This window comes from Aptenodytes patagonicus, chromosome 11, assembly GCF_965638725.1.
Source record: "Aptenodytes patagonicus chromosome 11, bAptPat1.pri.cur, whole genome shotgun sequence".
Classification (NCBI taxonomy): Eukaryota; Metazoa; Chordata; class Aves; order Sphenisciformes; family Spheniscidae; genus Aptenodytes; species Aptenodytes patagonicus.
In genome coordinates, this window is record NC_134959.1 from 24,893,310 (window position 1) to 24,910,804 (window position 17,495).

Here is a 17,495-nt window from a genome sequence, read left to right on the forward strand (position 1 = left end):
GCGCCTGCGCAGGAGCTGCCGCTCCCGGCGGACGCCGCGCGAGGGGGAAGCAGCAGCGAGTGCGCGGGCGGGGTGTCGCTGAGCCGCCTGGCCCGGCGCGGCCCCGGGGTTTCGGCTGCCGCCGGCCGGCCCGGCGAGGAGTGGCGGCACCGTCGACCCGGAGGGTAGGGGCCCGCGCCGAGGCCGGCGTAATGTATGCTTGAGCACTACACCAGCTCGCTTGGGGCGCTGGCCGCCCTGGCTGTGGAGCTCTGTGCTCCCCGGTCGCCGGGCGGGGCGAAGGCCCGGAGGCCTCGGAATGAGCGCAGTGGTACCAGGTGCTCCGGGTGTGGTGCAGGGACCGCACGGGGACAGTGGTGTGATGAACACTTGACTGCTGCGTAGTGGGAACCCAGCAATCTCACCTGCTGCCAGACTAGAAGGGTTCTAGCATTGTTTTTTATTCCTAGTGATTTGGAAAAAAAGTTATTTATTCCATATGATACGTTTCTTATAAATAATCCTGAAAGGGGTGATGCAGTTAGGCCTTGGATATTGGAATCTGGTACAGGAAGGTGTCGTGCGGAACAAGGCAGTAGGATTTGAAGAGATGGGGGTTAATCAGTGTTGTGATGGAATCCAATTCTGTTTAGAACCTGCACTTGCACCAGGAGCCATGTGGTCAGCTGATGAAATTGCTGAGCTATGTTACCTACATTATAGGACCAGACTCCCTAAGCAGGGGAAACCAGATCGAAACAGGGAATGGACTTCACTGGCAGCTGTTGTCAAAGTGGAGTCTGCAACCCAAAGAGAGGTTCTTCCTAGTCCAGGGAATCTGCAGGGTAAGAATGAGTTACGGGGATTTGGGGGGGGTGGTGGGAGGGAAGGGGGTGAGGAGGTGGCAGTCCTTGATGCTTTTTATTTAGTTATTTATTTATTTTCAAGATACCTTCTAAAAAAAACCATACACCCCTTCCTGTTCCGTTTTAGTCTCCACCCAAATTCTTTACTCTTTGTGATTGTAAAAGCTTTTACAGCTTCTGTCTGGAAAGAGGTGGTTATAGTGAAAGGCTGTTTTTCCCCGCCTGTAACTAAGAAGATGAAAGCCTGCGTTTGGCTATTCAATAAGTGGCAAAAGTCTAGGCAGGACCTGAATTCCTAATGTGAACCCTTGCAAAAGTGTGTTTGGCTACTGTTTGAAAGAATCCTAGAAAGGTCTCAGTCCGCTCTCCTTTAACAGACTGTGTTATTACATTGTGTGTTTGTGTTAGTTCACCATCATCTTCCTTTCCCTTACTGGCACTTCCATGTTGTCATGCAGATTGTATCCCATGCTTCTCTCTTACATGTTTGAGGAATCCTATGCCAGTGTCCACTGTGTGTTGCCTTAGCATATGAAGCCTGTGTTAGCACTCCTGCTGTGGGATCACAGACTTTTCCTAGCACTGGTGGTTCTGCCTACTAGGTTCAGTTCTCCAGCTGATACTGTTTCCTTTCTGGAATGTCCAATGGCCTGCCTCCCTGTACCTTCTCTTCCACGCAAATGTTCTGTGTGTTGTCTTACCAGAATGACTGTACCAAAGCAATGCTTCTGGCGATAGTTTGTTCAGTTAATGTTGTTTCTTTTTTCAGTAACAAAGGAAGTTGTTGCTATGGGAACTGGAACAAAATGTATTGGCCAAAACAAAATGAGAAAAACTGGTAAGTATGATGTGAAATCCAAGAACAGACTACTTATGCTACCTTCTTTCTTGCTGGTGTCTTAGAATCAATGAAAATGTCCAAGGCATTGAGCTCAGACTTCTGGACTGAAGCCAGAAGTTTAAGGCAGACCTCACCTCGTCAAGGAGAGAGGGGCTTAGGCAGCCAGAATGGCTGCCCTAAAGTTTGCTGCACTTGCTGCCTTAAAGGTGAATAAACTTTTTTATATGTGGAAATGTGTAGTTTAGGCCCTGAGTCTGCATACCCAAAGACTTCATAACTAAAAGCAAAACAAAACATAAGCAAAATAATTGTGCTTCAGTCACCTGTTACAGTCTAGTTTTATTGTGGTCTGATGCAAAAGATAACTACTGCTGAGTTAGGGTAGGGGTGACACCGGAAAGGTACTAACAGGCTTTTTCTCCCTTACCATATATTCTGCAGCTAGATAGTTTTAAGTGTTTGTACAATAAATGTATGGGTAGATACATGACTTCCCACAGCTACCATTTCTTACCATTTATTGTAGGACTTTTCCTTGCTCTGCATGTCCATTTTTTAATTCGGAATGTATCTGTCCCCCCTCCTAGGAGAGGGGAGAAGCCATAGTAATTAATGCTGAAAAGTGACTAAGGAGGAAAAGTGTTTGTGACTATGAGGTACAGGGCTTTCTACCTTCTTTAGACTTCAGAGGAGGAGTAGAGCCAGATAGGAGAAATGGTTTTGCATGCATCACTTTCGGGCTATTTCATGTTCTGTATAATGTCCTTCATACTGAAATGAATTAGTGGAGCAAAAGAGAAGAAACTAAATTCTGTATCTTAGATTTTTGTTGATGTTTCTTGTGACTTAGCCATCAGAAGAGTATTAATACAGACATTTTTCTGATTGATTTAGGAAAATTGTGATTAAACTGTTGTACTACTTACAACCTAGGTACTAAGAGTCAAAGTAGAAATTTGACTAGAAAAAAGTAAAGCTAGTTCTTCTCTCTGTTGTTTGTCTTCAGTGATCTTAAGTTTAGAAAATATTTTTCTCTTATGATAACATTCATTTATTTTTAAATTAACTTGGGTGGTAGGTCATGTTAATGGTTGCCTGTTAGAGAACTTTGAAACTTTAAACTTTTAGAACTGTTAAAGAGTACTTTCATCGCCTGGCCTTTTATTGCTGAAGTAAAAGCTGATCTACAGATCCTGTTCCTTTAGATACCACAATAGGCAGATACTGCAGGAAGTGAGGTGTGTAAACCTGGTAAAATCAGAATTATTTACAAGAAAGTAATTTAAATTGTAGGGCAAAGTGCAACAAGAAACTTCAACCAAAAGCTTAACAAATACTTGAAATTTTCTGGATGTTACGCTTAATCTGAGAATATCAAGATTTACTATTAAGAACAAACATCAGGAAGGTTTTGAAGGAAGCCAGTGTTTTATTCAACTCAAAGGATTTCAGATTTCAGAAGAGTGCAAATTTGGTATTTAAACAAGTCTCTTGACTTGCTGCAGAGCGAAGACTTTTATCCTTCATTTGTGTAGGCTATTGACCTCCTTTTGTAGTGATTGGAAGTTTAAATATCTTGAAATAGCCTAATACCAATGTTAAACCTTCAAATGCTAACGAATCTGGAGAACTGTCATTTGTCAAATTCTGCTTGCTTTGTTCGTCTCCTTTTCAGTAATGATATGTATGGTCTCATTTGGTTGTTGCTTTAGGAGACATTCTGAATGACAGTCATGCTGAAATTGTGGCCAAGAGGAGCTTCCAGAGGTGAGGCATGAAGTTTGCATGCTGTTATTCAGTGCAACTTGAGGTTGTTGTGATACAAATGGTTTTGACCTATAGCTGAAATAGCCAGATTTTGCAGCTTCAGGGATGAGAATGTAATGAAAGAGACGGTATTACTTCTGTGTAGGCAACACTTTTTTTTCCCTTTGTTAGCAGGAGTTTAACCTAATTTTTACACTTCTAGGTGGTGTTAAGGCCCTTTCACAAAAGCTTGTTTCTTTCTCATTCTTGTAGAGCCTCTGTACAAAGAAATAGGATCTGATTTCATGTGACGTCAATGCTGGTCTGATGACTAGTTGTCAAGGGTAGCCTTGCTGTTTCCGACATACCAGTCGTCTTGTTCACATGGGATAAGCTGGTTCAAGGAACTGAGCCAGGAGAACAGTAATGCTACAGGAACGAGTGTATCTCGTGTGGTTTGATGCCACTAAACTGGCTCTCACAGAATTGGTTGGGTTGCAGTGCTGGTAAAAATACAGAGTGAGAGGAGGGGACCTTAGATACACGATTTGAGGAGATAGTTAACTCCACTGAAGCCAGCCCTTTGAGGTCTGTTATTAAGGGTCCAATGATGTGTTTGTGGAGTATGTTGGATCCCATCTATCTGTAGAAGCATAACTGATTGGCTCCTCATAGACTTCATCGGGAAAGAACAGGCACTAGTGGGCATCTAATTTTTGTTGTTTTCCCATGCATCAAAAATGAAGTAAATGTTTCATGAAAACTTTCTGCCTAACAGGTATCTTCTCTATCAGATGTGGCTGGCAGCTTCCCATCAGCAGTGCAGTATCTTTATTCCAGGAACTGAAACTGGGAAATGGAAACTCAAACCAAATATCATATTTGTTTTCTTCTCCAGTCATACCCCATGTGAGTATGCTGGAGTGAACCAATTTCATGGCTCCCACTTGTAGAATTTTTTCTGCCCCTTGCCTTTCTTTGGTCCTCTTTGGTTGGGAGTGAGAGTGAGGCAGTAGCTCATGTTATCTGTATGTGCCCTAAGATGTACTTGACTGGTCCTCCACAGATACATTTGGCATTTTATCTCACTGGATGTGATTCATGAGAACCCCGTAAATCTAATACTGCTCATTATATAGTGGAATGTTTCACGTTCTCTGTAAACAATAATGGCTACTATTTTCTTTTCCAGAAACTAACATACTTGTCAGGTCCTGTCATATTTCCTGGTTGCTTTTCTTTAAATGTTGTCTCCTTGGATTCAAATTTTAATAAAAAACATTGACATTTACCACAGTTCAAAAAACCCAAACAAACCCAACACAACAACAAAAAAACCCCACCAAAAACCCCAACCAAACAAAAACCAACCAAACAAAAAAACCAAAACAAAACAGGACATCCCCCCCCAAGAAAAATCCAACAAAACCAAACTCCCAAGAAACAACCAAAAAAGCCCCACCCACAAAACACCACCACCACCCCCCAACCCAAAACTTCTTATGGAATGGAATGCAACTTTTTGTTTTGTCATGGAAAATGCTCTTTGTGTGTTTTTAAAAAAAACAACACCACAAAGATGAGGATCTATTGGCAAAATGTAGGAAGGCGACCTCTTGGTCTACCAGCTTATCGGATGTCTCGATGTTACCACACTCTTACCAGCGTGTTCTTCAACCGCTAGTCTGTTACCAGAGCAAAGAAATCTAAGCACTCTCAAAATATGCCTCATCAGTACTTCACATAGTGAATTAGTTGCTCGTACATTTTCATGATTTTTATGGCATTGCTGGAATATGCTATGATGGTTTTCTTTGTTAATGCAATATGAGAATAGAATCTAAATCTTCAAATTTAATAGCAAAAATAATTTCCTGACTGCCTTTTTCTCACACGCCTGTCAGGCTTTGTTTGCTTTGAGCTGAGCTTCAGAATTTTGGTCTTGAGCTTGTTTTAGGAATACAGATTAAAATTTCCATCCTTATTTGATAGGATGGAATTTATTCTTTAATTATTCTTTATAGAATTTATTCTTTAATTATTCTTTAGAGGTTTGTATTGTTTAGTTAGATCAGACTAGTTTTCCTGTGAGTCTTCAGCACTGCTTGTAGTCTGTCAAATGCCTTTGACACCTTTTGCTTTATAATCTTTGTTTTAAATTTTGCATTTTTTATTATTTCTTAGGTAGAATGCAGAAGTTGAAATTAAACATGTTGGCTCAAATTTCAGCGAAGTCTGATTCATCATTGTACAGGGCAATGTTGTTTGAAAAGTGTGTTCTCATAATTAAATTTTCCTGAGTGCAAATCTGTGAAAGCTAGTAGTAGCCATAATATTACTGGCGTGATGTGTTCCAGTCATGAGAGAGGTGTTTTTGGCCAATTTTGATGTTAATTCTTTTGTTCTAGGTGGAGATGCTTCTATTATTCCAATTAGTGAACCAGAGAACCAGCTTTCTAAGCCAGTGACTGGAGATGATGCAGCTGGACAATCAGCAGAGTGTATAAGTAACCATGATCGTTTGGGTCCAGAAGATAAAAGGAAATCAGAGAAAATGGCAAGTAATCATATAATCAAGAGAATGAAAACTGACAATGATGATTATTCTTCTGTAATCACTGAAGACCTGGCTGTTCAGCAAGTATCTGTGAAACGAGATGGCGACACAAATCCAAAGAGCTGTGACTCTTCTGCAGAGATACAAACAGCTAATAAGGAGACTGGCTTAGGGAGACCGAAGGTAGTAGATGTTTATAGAACTGGAGCAAAATGCGTACCTGGAGAGCTGGGTGATGCCCGGATACCTGGGCTAGGGTATCACTGTGTGGGATTATTACGAGTGAAGCCAGGTCGTGGGGACAGAACATGCTCTATGTCCTGCAGTGATAAACTGGCTCGCTGGAATGTGTTAGGGTGTCAAGGAGCTCTTCTGATGCATTTCCTGCAGTATCCATTGTATCTGTCAGCAATTATAGTGGGGAAGTGTCCATATAGCCAAGAAGCTATGCGGAGAGCAATTATTGAAAGGTAAGTTCTCTCCTTTGGAAATCAGATAGTGTGTATGGAGGCAATGAGTTATGGAAGACAACATGTGTCACACAAATATCAGGACTTTGCACCAAAGTAATTTGCAGAAAATGTGAATTTCTGCAAATTCACATTTTCAAAAAGTAGCCCTGTGTAGTATGGAGAAAAGGTGACTACTGCTGATGGATCAGACTTGAAGATTCACAAAAGAATTTCCATTAGATTCAGGATCCCCTTGGTTGTCCCTTCATGGAACAGTGAGAAGCTGTTACCCACCTCAGTTTTTCTAGAAGCCTTTCAGCAGAAAAAGCAGCCAGAAGGACACAAACTCAGCGTAGTGAAGTTTTTTAGCATAGTGGAGTTGAACTTTCCTTGCCCTCTTCCTGAATTTATTTCCTCAAGCAGGGTCAAGAAAAGTTTTAATTTATTCAGTTATCCATACTCCACAAAGTCATTCTGAATATCTATAAGTTTCCTTTTATAGAATTGTGTTGGTGAGCAAAAGCAGCTTTTATTTCTTGCAGGACCATTCCTAAAATTAAATTAAAAAGCCCCCAAATCCATCCGTCCTAAAGGCAATCTGACTGAAATTACTCCAAATGAATGCATAGGTAGACTTTTGCACTGTGGAAAAGATGTCTTTCTGGTTGTCCTTACAAACCTTTTTATAATTTAGCCTTAAATGAACTGCTTATTTCTTCTGAAGCTTTTGCTGATTTTAGACCCTGCTTTTGGACTTACTTTCCAGCAAGTAAAAGATGCAGTATTTTAAACTTGCTTTAAAGGGAATTGTAGTAAAACCAGTTTACTTTCTGCTGTCTTCCTAAGCTTGGATCCAAACTGAAAATTGTCCAGGAGGTTAATACTTGGGTCATTGCATATGCATACAAGTCCATCCCATGTAAAATTTCAAAATCGTATTGTCAGTCTGCTCTCAGTAGAGGTTTTTGAAAACTGTATCATGTGCCTTCAGGTGTGCTGTGCAGCCCATGGAAACTGAGTTCTAGACCTAATGCAGAAATTGCTGTGGAGTGGTGGAGTATATTTAGGTTTAGAAAGATGAGTGCTGTTTGGCAACCAGATTGGAAAGTCATGATTTCCTGTCAACAGTTGTTTCTATTAGCGTTGATTGTCAGTTTGTTGCTTTTTGAGCAAAACTTCATTCTTCTGGGACACTTTGCACTTGCATGCAAGCTAATATCTCATTGGTCTATTCCACCACTTTTATTCACACTGATTTGGGTGTGCAGTGCAAGCTTACCTTTTATAGTCTTCATGCATTCTGAGGGATGCGCTTCAGAATTCTACCATGAGACTCTAGGCCTTCAGCTTCTGTAAAGGATGAGGTTTGTGGCTCTGCAACTCTGGATTTGGCATACTTGTTTCTCATCCTCCGGCTCTGCAATATAAAAAGAAGTGGAATTTTTGAACCTGATTCACCTTTAGGAATGATTGAAATGGCAGATAGAGGAGCCAACAAGGAGAGGTACTGTGCTGGACCTCATACTCGCCAGCAGTGAGGGGCTCATCGGGGATGTGAAGGTCAAAGGAGGCCTTAGTTGCAGTGACCATGAGATGGTGGAGTTCAGGATTCTGAGTGGAGGGAGGAGAGTAAAAAGCAAGCTCACAACCATGGACTTCAGGAGAGCAGACTTTGGCCTCTTCAAAGATCTGCTTGGAAGAGTCATATGGGATAAGGCTCTGGAGGCGAGAGGGGCCCTTAAAAACTGGTTAATGTTCAAGGATCACCTCCTCCAAGCTCAAGAGTGGTCCATCCTGACGAATAGGAAATCAGGCAAAAATGTCAGGAGGCCTGCGTGGATGAACAAGGAGCTCCTGGCCAAACTCAAACATGAAAAGGAAGCATATGGAAGGTGGAAGCAAGGGCAGGTAACCTAGGAGGAATATAGAGGCAGTGTCTCTGTATGCAGGGATGAGGTTGAGAAAGCTAAAGCTCAACTGGAATTGAATCTGGCAAGGGATGTCAAAGACCAGAAGGGCTTCTCTAAGTACATAGGTGACAAAAGGAAGGCTAAGGAAAACGTGGACTTGCTGCTGAATGAGATGGGGGACCTGGTTACACAGGATATGGAAAAGGCTGAGGTACTGAATGCTTTCTTTGCCTCAGTCTTTACTAGCAAGACCGGCCTTCAGGAATCCCAGGTCCTAGAGAATGGGGGGAAAGTCTGGTGCAAGGAGAACATACCTTTGGTGGAAGAGGATCAGGTCAGGGAATACTTAAGAACACTAGACAGGCTTAAGTCCCTGGGCCCTGATGATCTGCGTCTCCTGATGCACTCAGGAGAGCTGAGGGAGTTGGCAGATGTCATTGTGAGGCTACTCCCATTGATCTTTGATTGATCATGGTGGCTGGGAGAAGTTCCCAAAGACTGGAGGAAAGCAAATGTGTCTCCATTCTTCAAGAAAGGCAAGAAGGAGGACCCAGGGAACTACAGGCTAGTCGGCCTCACCTTGATACCTGGGAAGGAGATGGAGCAGCTAATCCTGGAAATCATTTCCAGGCACATGAAAGACAAGAAAATCGTCAAAAGTAGTCAGCATGGATTCACCAAGGGGAAGTCGTGCTTGACCAACTTGAAAGACTTCTATGATGAAGTGACTGGCCTGGTAGATGAGGGGAGAGCAGTGGATATTGTCTACCTAGACTTCAGTAAGGCCTTTGACACTGCCTCTTGTAAGATCCTCATAGAGAATCTGTTAAAGTATGGGCTGGATGAGCAGACAGTGAGGTGGATTGAAAACCAGCTGAATGGCTGAGCCCAGAGGGTGGTGATCATTGGACAAAATGTAGTTGGAGGTGTAACTAGCCGTGTACCCCAGGGGTCAATATTAGGTCCAGTCCTGTTTAACATCTTCATTAATGATCTGGATGATGTCGCAGAGTGTACCCCCAGCAAGTTTGCTGATGTCTCAAAACCGGGAGGAATGGCTGATATGCCAGGGGATTGTGCTGCCATCCAGAGGGACCTCAACAGGCTGGAGAAAGGTAGGAACCTCATGAAGTTCAACAAGGGGAAGTGCAAAGTCCCGCACCTTGTAGAGGAGCAGCCCCATGCACCAGTATATATGCTAGGGGCTGCCCAGCTGGAAAACGGCTTCACAGAAAAGGACTGGGGGGTCCTGCTAGACCCCAAGTTGAACATGAGCCAGCAGTGTGCCCTGGCAGCAAAGGCGGCTAATGGTACCCTGGGTTGCATTAGGCAAAGCGTTGCCAGCAGGTCCAGGGAGGTGATCCTTCGCCTCTGCTGACACTGGTGAGGCCACACCTGGAGTGCTGTGTCCAGTTCTAGGCTCCTCAGTACAAGAGAGACATGGACGTATGGGAGAGAGTCCAACAAAGGGCCTCGAAGGTGTTTAAGGGATTGGAGCATCTCTCATATGAGGAAAGGCTGGGAGAGCTGGGACTGTTCAGCCTGGAGAAGAGAAGGCTCAGGGGGATCTTACCAATGTGTATAAATACCTGAAGGGAGGGTGCAAAGAAGATGGAGCCAGGCTGTTTTCAGTGGTGCCCAGTGACAGGACCAGAGGCAGTGGGCACAAATGGAAACACAGGGGGTTCCCTCTGAACATCAGGAAACACTTTTTCACTGTGTGGGTGACAGAGCACTGGCAGAGGTTGCCCAGGGAGGTTGTGGAGTCTCCCACCTTGGCGATACTCAAAAGCCATCTGGACACGGTCCTGGGCAGCTGGCTGTAGGTAGCCCTGCTTGAGCAGGGAGGGGTTGGACCAGATGACCTCTGGAGGTCCCTTCCCACCTCAACCATTCTGTGATTCACTGAAGTGGTTCAGGGCACCTAACATGTGACAGCTTGTACTGGTCAGCTGGAAAAAGAGTAAGAGTTGTGTTAGACTGGAAAGGCAAAGCTTATGTGCATTTCCATGGTGGTAAAAAATTGTCTGCTGCTTTGATTTGAATTACATTCAAGATTTCATTTTCTCCCTACTGTGAGTAGCAGAGCTCTGATAACACAACCTGTCACCTGAGGGAAATTTATGTGGGAGGTGAAGTGCACTGCTGCTAAATGAGGAAAGTCATCTGCTGTGCACTGGGTTTCTTGCTCCTCAGATCCTTGAGTTGATGAAAACTATCCCAGCAATAAAAGGATAGGAAGTGGATATTTTTCGTGCTTAGGAGGGTGAATCAATGCAACAAAGGAATTGGCAAGCATTAGAGGACGGTAAATAGAACTGGGTGGAGTGGAGGGAAAGGAGAGCAAGAAAGAAACCGGGGAGCTAACCACTCCCTTCAAGAGGCAGTTACTAGACCAGTTCATCTGAAGGGTTTGACTTGGTTTAGTAACTCCTTTTCTCCATAGCCTTACATCCTTCTAGGATGGTTATAAAAGAGGTCATAATATATTAATAGGGGAAACTCTAGCTACCTGTCCAGTGGAGCTTACTGGATAATCCTTTCCTCACTCTGTAACACATGGGACAAGAATTTGCCCGGCCTTATTAGTCTTAGATTGCAAAGTCAGGCACCTTTTCAGACTGTTACATCTGACAATATGAACCTCAGTCTTAATTCATTCCTGCTCTATGTAAATATTATGATGATTAAACACATGCTGTTTTTTCCTCTTCATATGATCCTAATCCCATTCAGTGTGTGACAGTAATTTAAAGGTAACAAAGATGAGATTATACGTGGAACTGTAAGTATATTTTGTATCTTTCTAGTCTTTGATTATGAACCTTTAGGTTCATAAAACAGTTGTTGCTGTAATATGTTTGACTATGTAAATACTTTGATTATTATTTTTCATTGTGATTGCAGAAGTATATTGCAGTTTTTATCCTGCATACTTTGTCTCCATCGATTATACTAGCTTTTAACTAGACCTTTTTAAAAATCAATTCATCGTGGTTTTTCTAGGACGGACAAGGTCTTAAGCTATGTGGCTTTGTTTTTTTTAACAAATACTTTTTTGAAGGGAAAAAAGCCCCCAAATCTCCTCGTCTCTCTTCTATAACTCATGTTCAATTCAGTTTCGATGTAAAGTAACATGTTTTAGATTTTGAAGGGAAATTGCACAATATCAGCTTGTTTGGGAAGGCCAGACTTAAAATCACTTGCATTTTTCCATGTTTACTTTAGGTGTCAGCACATCTCATTTTTACCAGATGGTTTTCTCACTCATGAGGTTAAGCTGCTGCAATCGGATCTTCGATTTGAACATAGCCGTCAGGCAATTCAGGAAGTTCAAACTAACAGCAGAACAAAACTTGTTCCTTGTAGTGCAGGTGAGTTACCTTGGGCTAGTTGCATAACTGTGTGCAAAAGTCCAAACAGAAATTAGGTGGTTTTGGTGGTTTCCTAAAACGGAACATCATTCATTGCCAGTGCTAGAGGCAAAGTGTGACTTAGAGCAAGAAATTAATTTCAGGCCAGAACTTAATTGTTAATAATTAATAATATTCAGCTCGGCCTCTAGTTCCCTGTAGGGAGTTTTCAGACTGAATAAACACTTGGTTGATGCCATTAAGAATTTATGATCTAAACAAAGACAGAAAATAACCAGCGAACGCAAAAGTTCTGAGGGCAATAAGAAAACAAAAATATCAAAAGGCTTCTTGTTTCAGTTAGTTTTGCATTCTCCTTGGTAATGAACAGAAGACTTGCCATGCTGAGTTATGCTTGCAATTGCTCCAGAAATCTGTGAACGTAGAAAGAATACAGAGTAGTATAGTGTGAAGGTTTAATTGATAGAGGTTTTGGACATTGCGGTTTTTGTCATGGTGATGAATGAATATGCAAGTCACGTTGTGATTTAGCAACATGGTCTCATTTGGGGAAAAAAAACCAATGGAACTGCCACTGTATGTATATGGTTAAGCAGTTTCTTTAAACTTGGACATGCCTACCTTCTGCTGTTGTGTACTTTTCTGGCTTAACTGGAAGTTGTTCTATTACAGTAGAGCTGATGATAAAATAGAATGGAAATAAAGGGTTCCTTAATGGAATTCAGATTCATTAAATTGGAGTCATTTAGAGGTGCCAGGAAGGAAAAGATTTCGATGGTGTGAGATAGGAAACAAAATCCATCATTGAAAAATGGTGCCAATTCACTTAGCAAAAAAGATCGGAAGCGAACTGTGACTAAATTCCTGTGTATGCCTTTCTTTCTGTACAGTTACTCAGGTCATTCTGTTAAGTAAAGATGCATGATGCTTTATCACACTTTTTTGCATATGTGAATTATGCCAGGTTGATTTTTCTTGAAGGGGTGAAAATCAGAATAAACTCTAAATTCAGGGCTGTTACACTGAGTATTGAAATATGCTTGATAGGAACGTTTCAGCTGGTATTTTTAAAAAGAAAAATGTGTTCCGTTTAATATTTTGAAGTTTGCGATAACTATGAAGAAATGAAAGAATATAAAATGTTTCCACTTTTAAGTAAATTTTTTGGGTTTAGATACTCCACACATGAAGGGTTTAATGTTTCATACCAGTTGTATCTATTTAATGTTATTTGACATCACACGGGATTTTAATTTAGTAGAGTGATACAACGTTGTACCTAAATCACAATGCAAGTACAATTTACACTTAGCAGAGTATGGCAATTGCAGCATACAGTTGAATCATAATACAAGTATGATTAACATAACCAGTCTCCGTAATATGCTTTATAATGTGTAGTTTTTGAACATCTTGAACGGCAAGGTGGTATCATGAAGGAGAGAAGCTCTAAAGAAAATAGTCTTTAGAGTTAATGCATGTGCAACTGTTTTGCCTGTTAGGAACACAGAGAAATGGGAGAACTTAAGGAACAAAAATTGTCTCAAGGCAGTAGAAGTTAAAGGAACTGTTGTTAGGCTATGGAGGGACAGATTGGGCATGTCAGTCAGTTTTGTTTCTGTTAACATGCTACTGATGCTTTGCTGATTAGTTATAAATCTGTAAGGTATGGCATGCAGAGTTTCAGCATTAAGAAGTTTACAGTCTAAGATGGTAATAAGGTTACCAGAATGGGGGTAAAGGATAAGGTTGTTGGCACTTGCTATCTCTTCCAACAAATTATTTTAATTTGACTACTAGCTAATAATATTTTTCAAGTAAAGTCTACAGATACTTGATGTATGTCAGTTATCAAACATAGAACTATTTAGAGTATACAATACACAACAAAATAATAGTACACAGTAAATTAATAAGGAAAACATAGAGTGACCGGTGCAAGTAGCTTGGGGGGAGTATTTCACAGCCTGATATGAAAATAAGCCATCTGACTTGGAAATTTCTTCATGCTTTGTCCAGACAGGATGCACAAAAGAAAGTAGAATCCCCCTAAAAAGGGGAGAATTGCAAAGCTGGAAGCCAAATACTTAAAGGCATGGATTCTCAAAGGACCTGATTAAGATGAAAGCGCTGTGTGTGTATATTATTATTATTTTTTTTTTTTTTTTATTAAACAGAATTTACCTGTTCTTTTAGGTACTGGAATCCTGGCCCTAGAGAACCATGGTCCTTTTTCTAGTTTGAATTATTTTGGGAAGCAGCATAGTATCATGTGAACACATAGAATGAAAGGAACCGTTAAGTTCTGCTTTTGTGATGAGAGCATCTGCCTTGTTCATAATCCTTTCTTCTACAGCTATCAGTTGGAGTGCAGTCCCTGAGCAACCTCTGGATGTAACCTCAGATGGCTTCCGGCAGGGAACAACAAAGAAGGGGATTGGGAGCCATCAGAGCAGGTGTGAGAATGTTGTGATATCTGGATGCATATATCTTATTTGTTAGTGTACATGCCTCTGACAGCTCATGTGATGTGTAGTGCATTGTGAGAGCAGAAAGAAATCTAGGGAGTGGGGAAAAAGGGGAAAGGTAGGGAGTGGGAGAAAAGGAAGAGTCACTGTGTGAGGGAGAGAAAGGGAGTTGGAATGACAAAAGTTGAGTGAGGGTTAAGTTTATCGTATTTCTTCTTTGTCCTGTTGATTAAAGAGAGCATTGTAGATAATGGTGGTGGGGGACTATGATCAATTTTTATTAAAAGACAGCTTATTTATTGGTTAGCAGAATTTTTGCTTTGTATCTTTTGGGTTGATGACTCTGAAGGAAATGGGTGTGTTGCAGGTCCTCTTTTTACAGATTTCTTTTTCTGTAAGACTCAGGCCAGCTGACCTGGATGTGTGATTGTTAAAAGTGTTGCTTTGAAATGTGACTTTCTGCCTTAAAGTTTGGAAAGGTTATGAAATGCTTGCAGCAGATTCCTAACACAAAACATGTCACCTTTCTGATTGTCGTCTTGACACTGTGCTCTTTAAGAAACACCATAATCTTCTATCAACTATTAATGTTTAAAGAAACAGTTACATATTTTTCTTGTGGTTGAGAGGAATTACTTGTAAACACCTGCAGACAAATTTCTCCATCTCTCTACACTTTCCTCAGTTTAGGTGAGGTGACCAAAATTATCATTGGTCTGTGGAAGTTCAGCTTGAGGGTTGGGGTCATGTTTTGGTTGTTGGCTGCTTATACTACCAATTTATCAATGATCATATTGTTTATTTTTCCCAGGCTTTCTGGGAGAAAGAAGATAATCCTGACAGTAGTGAATAAAATGATAAGTAGAGCTTAGACAATTCTTTTGGAGAATTCATTCACATGCCTGTGAGTTGCACATTCTGAGCTTCTTGAAGTTAGGCCTGACTTGACTGAAGTTTATCCTGGTATTTCCAAATATTCCCTGGAAAGAAGAGGACCAGGAACTTTGTGGTTTGTGACCAGTAGTGGTATCTGGGGTATCGTTAGCACAGGTGACCTGCATGACTTAGTGTGTCTTTTGAGACAGGCTTCATTTGCACTGTGGAATATTAGTTTTCAATATGTGGTGTGTCATGTATTCCAGAAGATGTGTGAAAGATCGAACAAACCAACCAACCCCTTTTTCTCAGTAGGCTTAAATTTATTATGTAGCATTTGTGTATCAACTCTAAAACTTTAGAGCCATCTGCTAGCTGCCAGTTTGCACAAAACTGTAGGAATTTAATTATTGTTGAGAGATCCTCCTTTCTTTTTTACATGTGCTTGAAATTCACTAAAACATTTCAAAAGTTATTAGAGAGGGCCTACAAGACTGTGATTGCAAAGATCTCGTTTCCTTAGGAAATCAGGATTAAAAACAGTGTCAAGGAATAAGTAAACTGTTCACGCTTTTGTGATAAATGGTCACAAAAGGAACTTTTATCAAGAAAATAAGGAATTTATAGCCTTATTGAGGGGTGTGTGTGTGTTTAATAATAAACAAGACTTTTATTTCTACCCTGTTTTTTCTCTCTCAAGGAATCTCAGGGTGATTGCTGGGGGGGTATTGTTTGGGTTCCCCCCCCAATATGCTAGATAACACTAAATATCAAGGAAGGTAAAGCTGACTGACTCAAAGGAATTTATAGGTAGATGTCTGGTACGTGCTTTTGTTAATGCTTAATTAACTAAAACACCAAAAACTACAATATGAACCTTTGACAGATTAACATGAAGAAATTTTAGAGCATCTTTGCATGCCAGTTTTGGGATTCTTAAAGAACATACTAGCAAAATAGGAAGGCTTTTTTGATTGGTGTGTTTTTCAATGCTTCTGGAGAATCAGCTTGTACATGTTGGAGAACTGAATCAGTCATTGTGAAGACCAGTGTATAAAAATAATTTAATTAAATAGAGAAAATAGCTGGGGCTCTCAAAAACAAACCATGATTTATAAACAGCTCTTCTGATTGCCTTCTCTTTGGGGGAAGAGAAGCTGACAGAGGTGCATATGGTATCTTTAAAAGACCTTTCAAACTTTGACTCACTTTATTTTTTGATGAGCCTCTTCATATTTAACTGCCCTGCAGCTGTTGCTGAATGTGTCCTCGTCACCATTGTGAAAAGGACAGCATTGTTCCAGGTATTTCTGCTGGTTCTTTTATTTGTTCTGAATAATACAAAGTTTGTCAGTTTGAACAAGTTTGTTTGGAGTTCTTCTGTGCTTGTTTGATCACTTCTGGGACTAGTCATTCTGGCTCAACCTTGCTGTAGTTGTGAGCTGATGATGGTGCAGTCTCACACAGATAACAAAGTCGGGAAATTAAAATGTTCTCTCTACAAACTGACAGAGTGCTGGCTGGGACAATGAGGGCAATGTAGCTCTTTGTCAATATAACATTTAAAACGAAGGGAAGAGGCAGGTGGGCAGCTCGGATGGGGTAGGAAAAGTTAAATTGTGGAGAACTTTTTACATTCTTTGAGAAGTGAACATAATTTTTTTTTTTTATAAAAAATGTTCAGCTGGGATCTACTGCTGTGAGCTGTAAGTAGTGCATTTCTGATTCCTTTTTTCCATCAGAATTTCTGATTTCTTTTTTTTTCATCAGATCCAAGATCTGTAAAGTGGAACTCTTCCATACATTCCAAAAGCTGGTGACAAGTATTTCACAAGAGGATCTACCAGACACTCTCCGGTAAAGACATTTTCATTGTATTTAGAAGAGCAAATTTATCTTAATGAAACTCAAGAATACTGTGATGGTACCAGAACCTGCTCATGAATCTCACTTTAAGTTCGTTGTTAAAATTTGATACTTTAAAAATACGGCATGTGCTTGATGGGTTAGGAAGACTCTCTTTTTGGTCTTTTTAATCACCTCCTCAGAGAAATAGCCATCGCATCTCATGTATTAATGGCAGAAGAAATTGCAGGTTGTTTGTTTGTTTGGAGTTAAGGTAAGAATTTGGGGCAGCTGATCTCTTCTGAAGGCTTACTACTTTTCAAAAGGGTAAACTCTGTTCCTGATCAGTGGAGCCTTGTCCTTCTCTTGCACTAGATCTGGTGTCTGTTGGACACCTCTGTAAGCCTCTTCAACTTGCTGTCTTGGCAGAAAACTCTACGTTTTGGGGTTTTTTTCTGAGTTAAAGTAGTCTTGTCTGAAAGTGGCAGTGGACAGCTGGGGAAGAAGGAGCGGAGAGGGAGATGAGAGGAGGAAGTCTTATCTTTTCTTTTGAAAACGTGAGCTGTTAGATCAGCTGCCTG

General features: G+C 41.0%; 1 protein-coding gene across 2 annotated transcripts in view; it reads left to right on the forward strand.

The window, feature by feature from the left end:
• The first annotated feature begins 507 nt into the window (after positions 1 to 507).
• Positions 508 to 17,495, forward strand: part of ADAT1 (adenosine deaminase tRNA specific 1) — a 29,633-nt gene continuing 12,645 nt past the window's right edge. The window contains exons 1-8 of one of the 2 annotated variants that reach the window (XM_076348777.1): positions 508 to 824; positions 1,615 to 1,683; positions 3,399 to 3,453; positions 4,211 to 4,341; positions 5,841 to 6,459; positions 11,580 to 11,725; positions 14,082 to 14,181; positions 16,840 to 16,926. In XM_076348777.1, coding sequence (XP_076204892.1) covers positions 515 to 824; positions 1,615 to 1,683; positions 3,399 to 3,453; positions 4,211 to 4,341; positions 5,841 to 6,459; positions 11,580 to 11,725; positions 14,082 to 14,181; positions 16,840 to 16,926 — 1,517 coding nt within the window. In that variant the 5' untranslated portion in view covers positions 508 to 514. Of the gene's footprint in view, positions 825 to 1,614; positions 1,684 to 1,748; positions 1,893 to 3,398; positions 3,454 to 4,210; positions 4,342 to 5,840; positions 6,460 to 11,579; positions 11,726 to 14,081; positions 14,182 to 16,839; positions 16,927 to 17,495 lie in introns of both variants that reach the window. The other variant, XM_076348776.1, reaches the window with a different exon arrangement.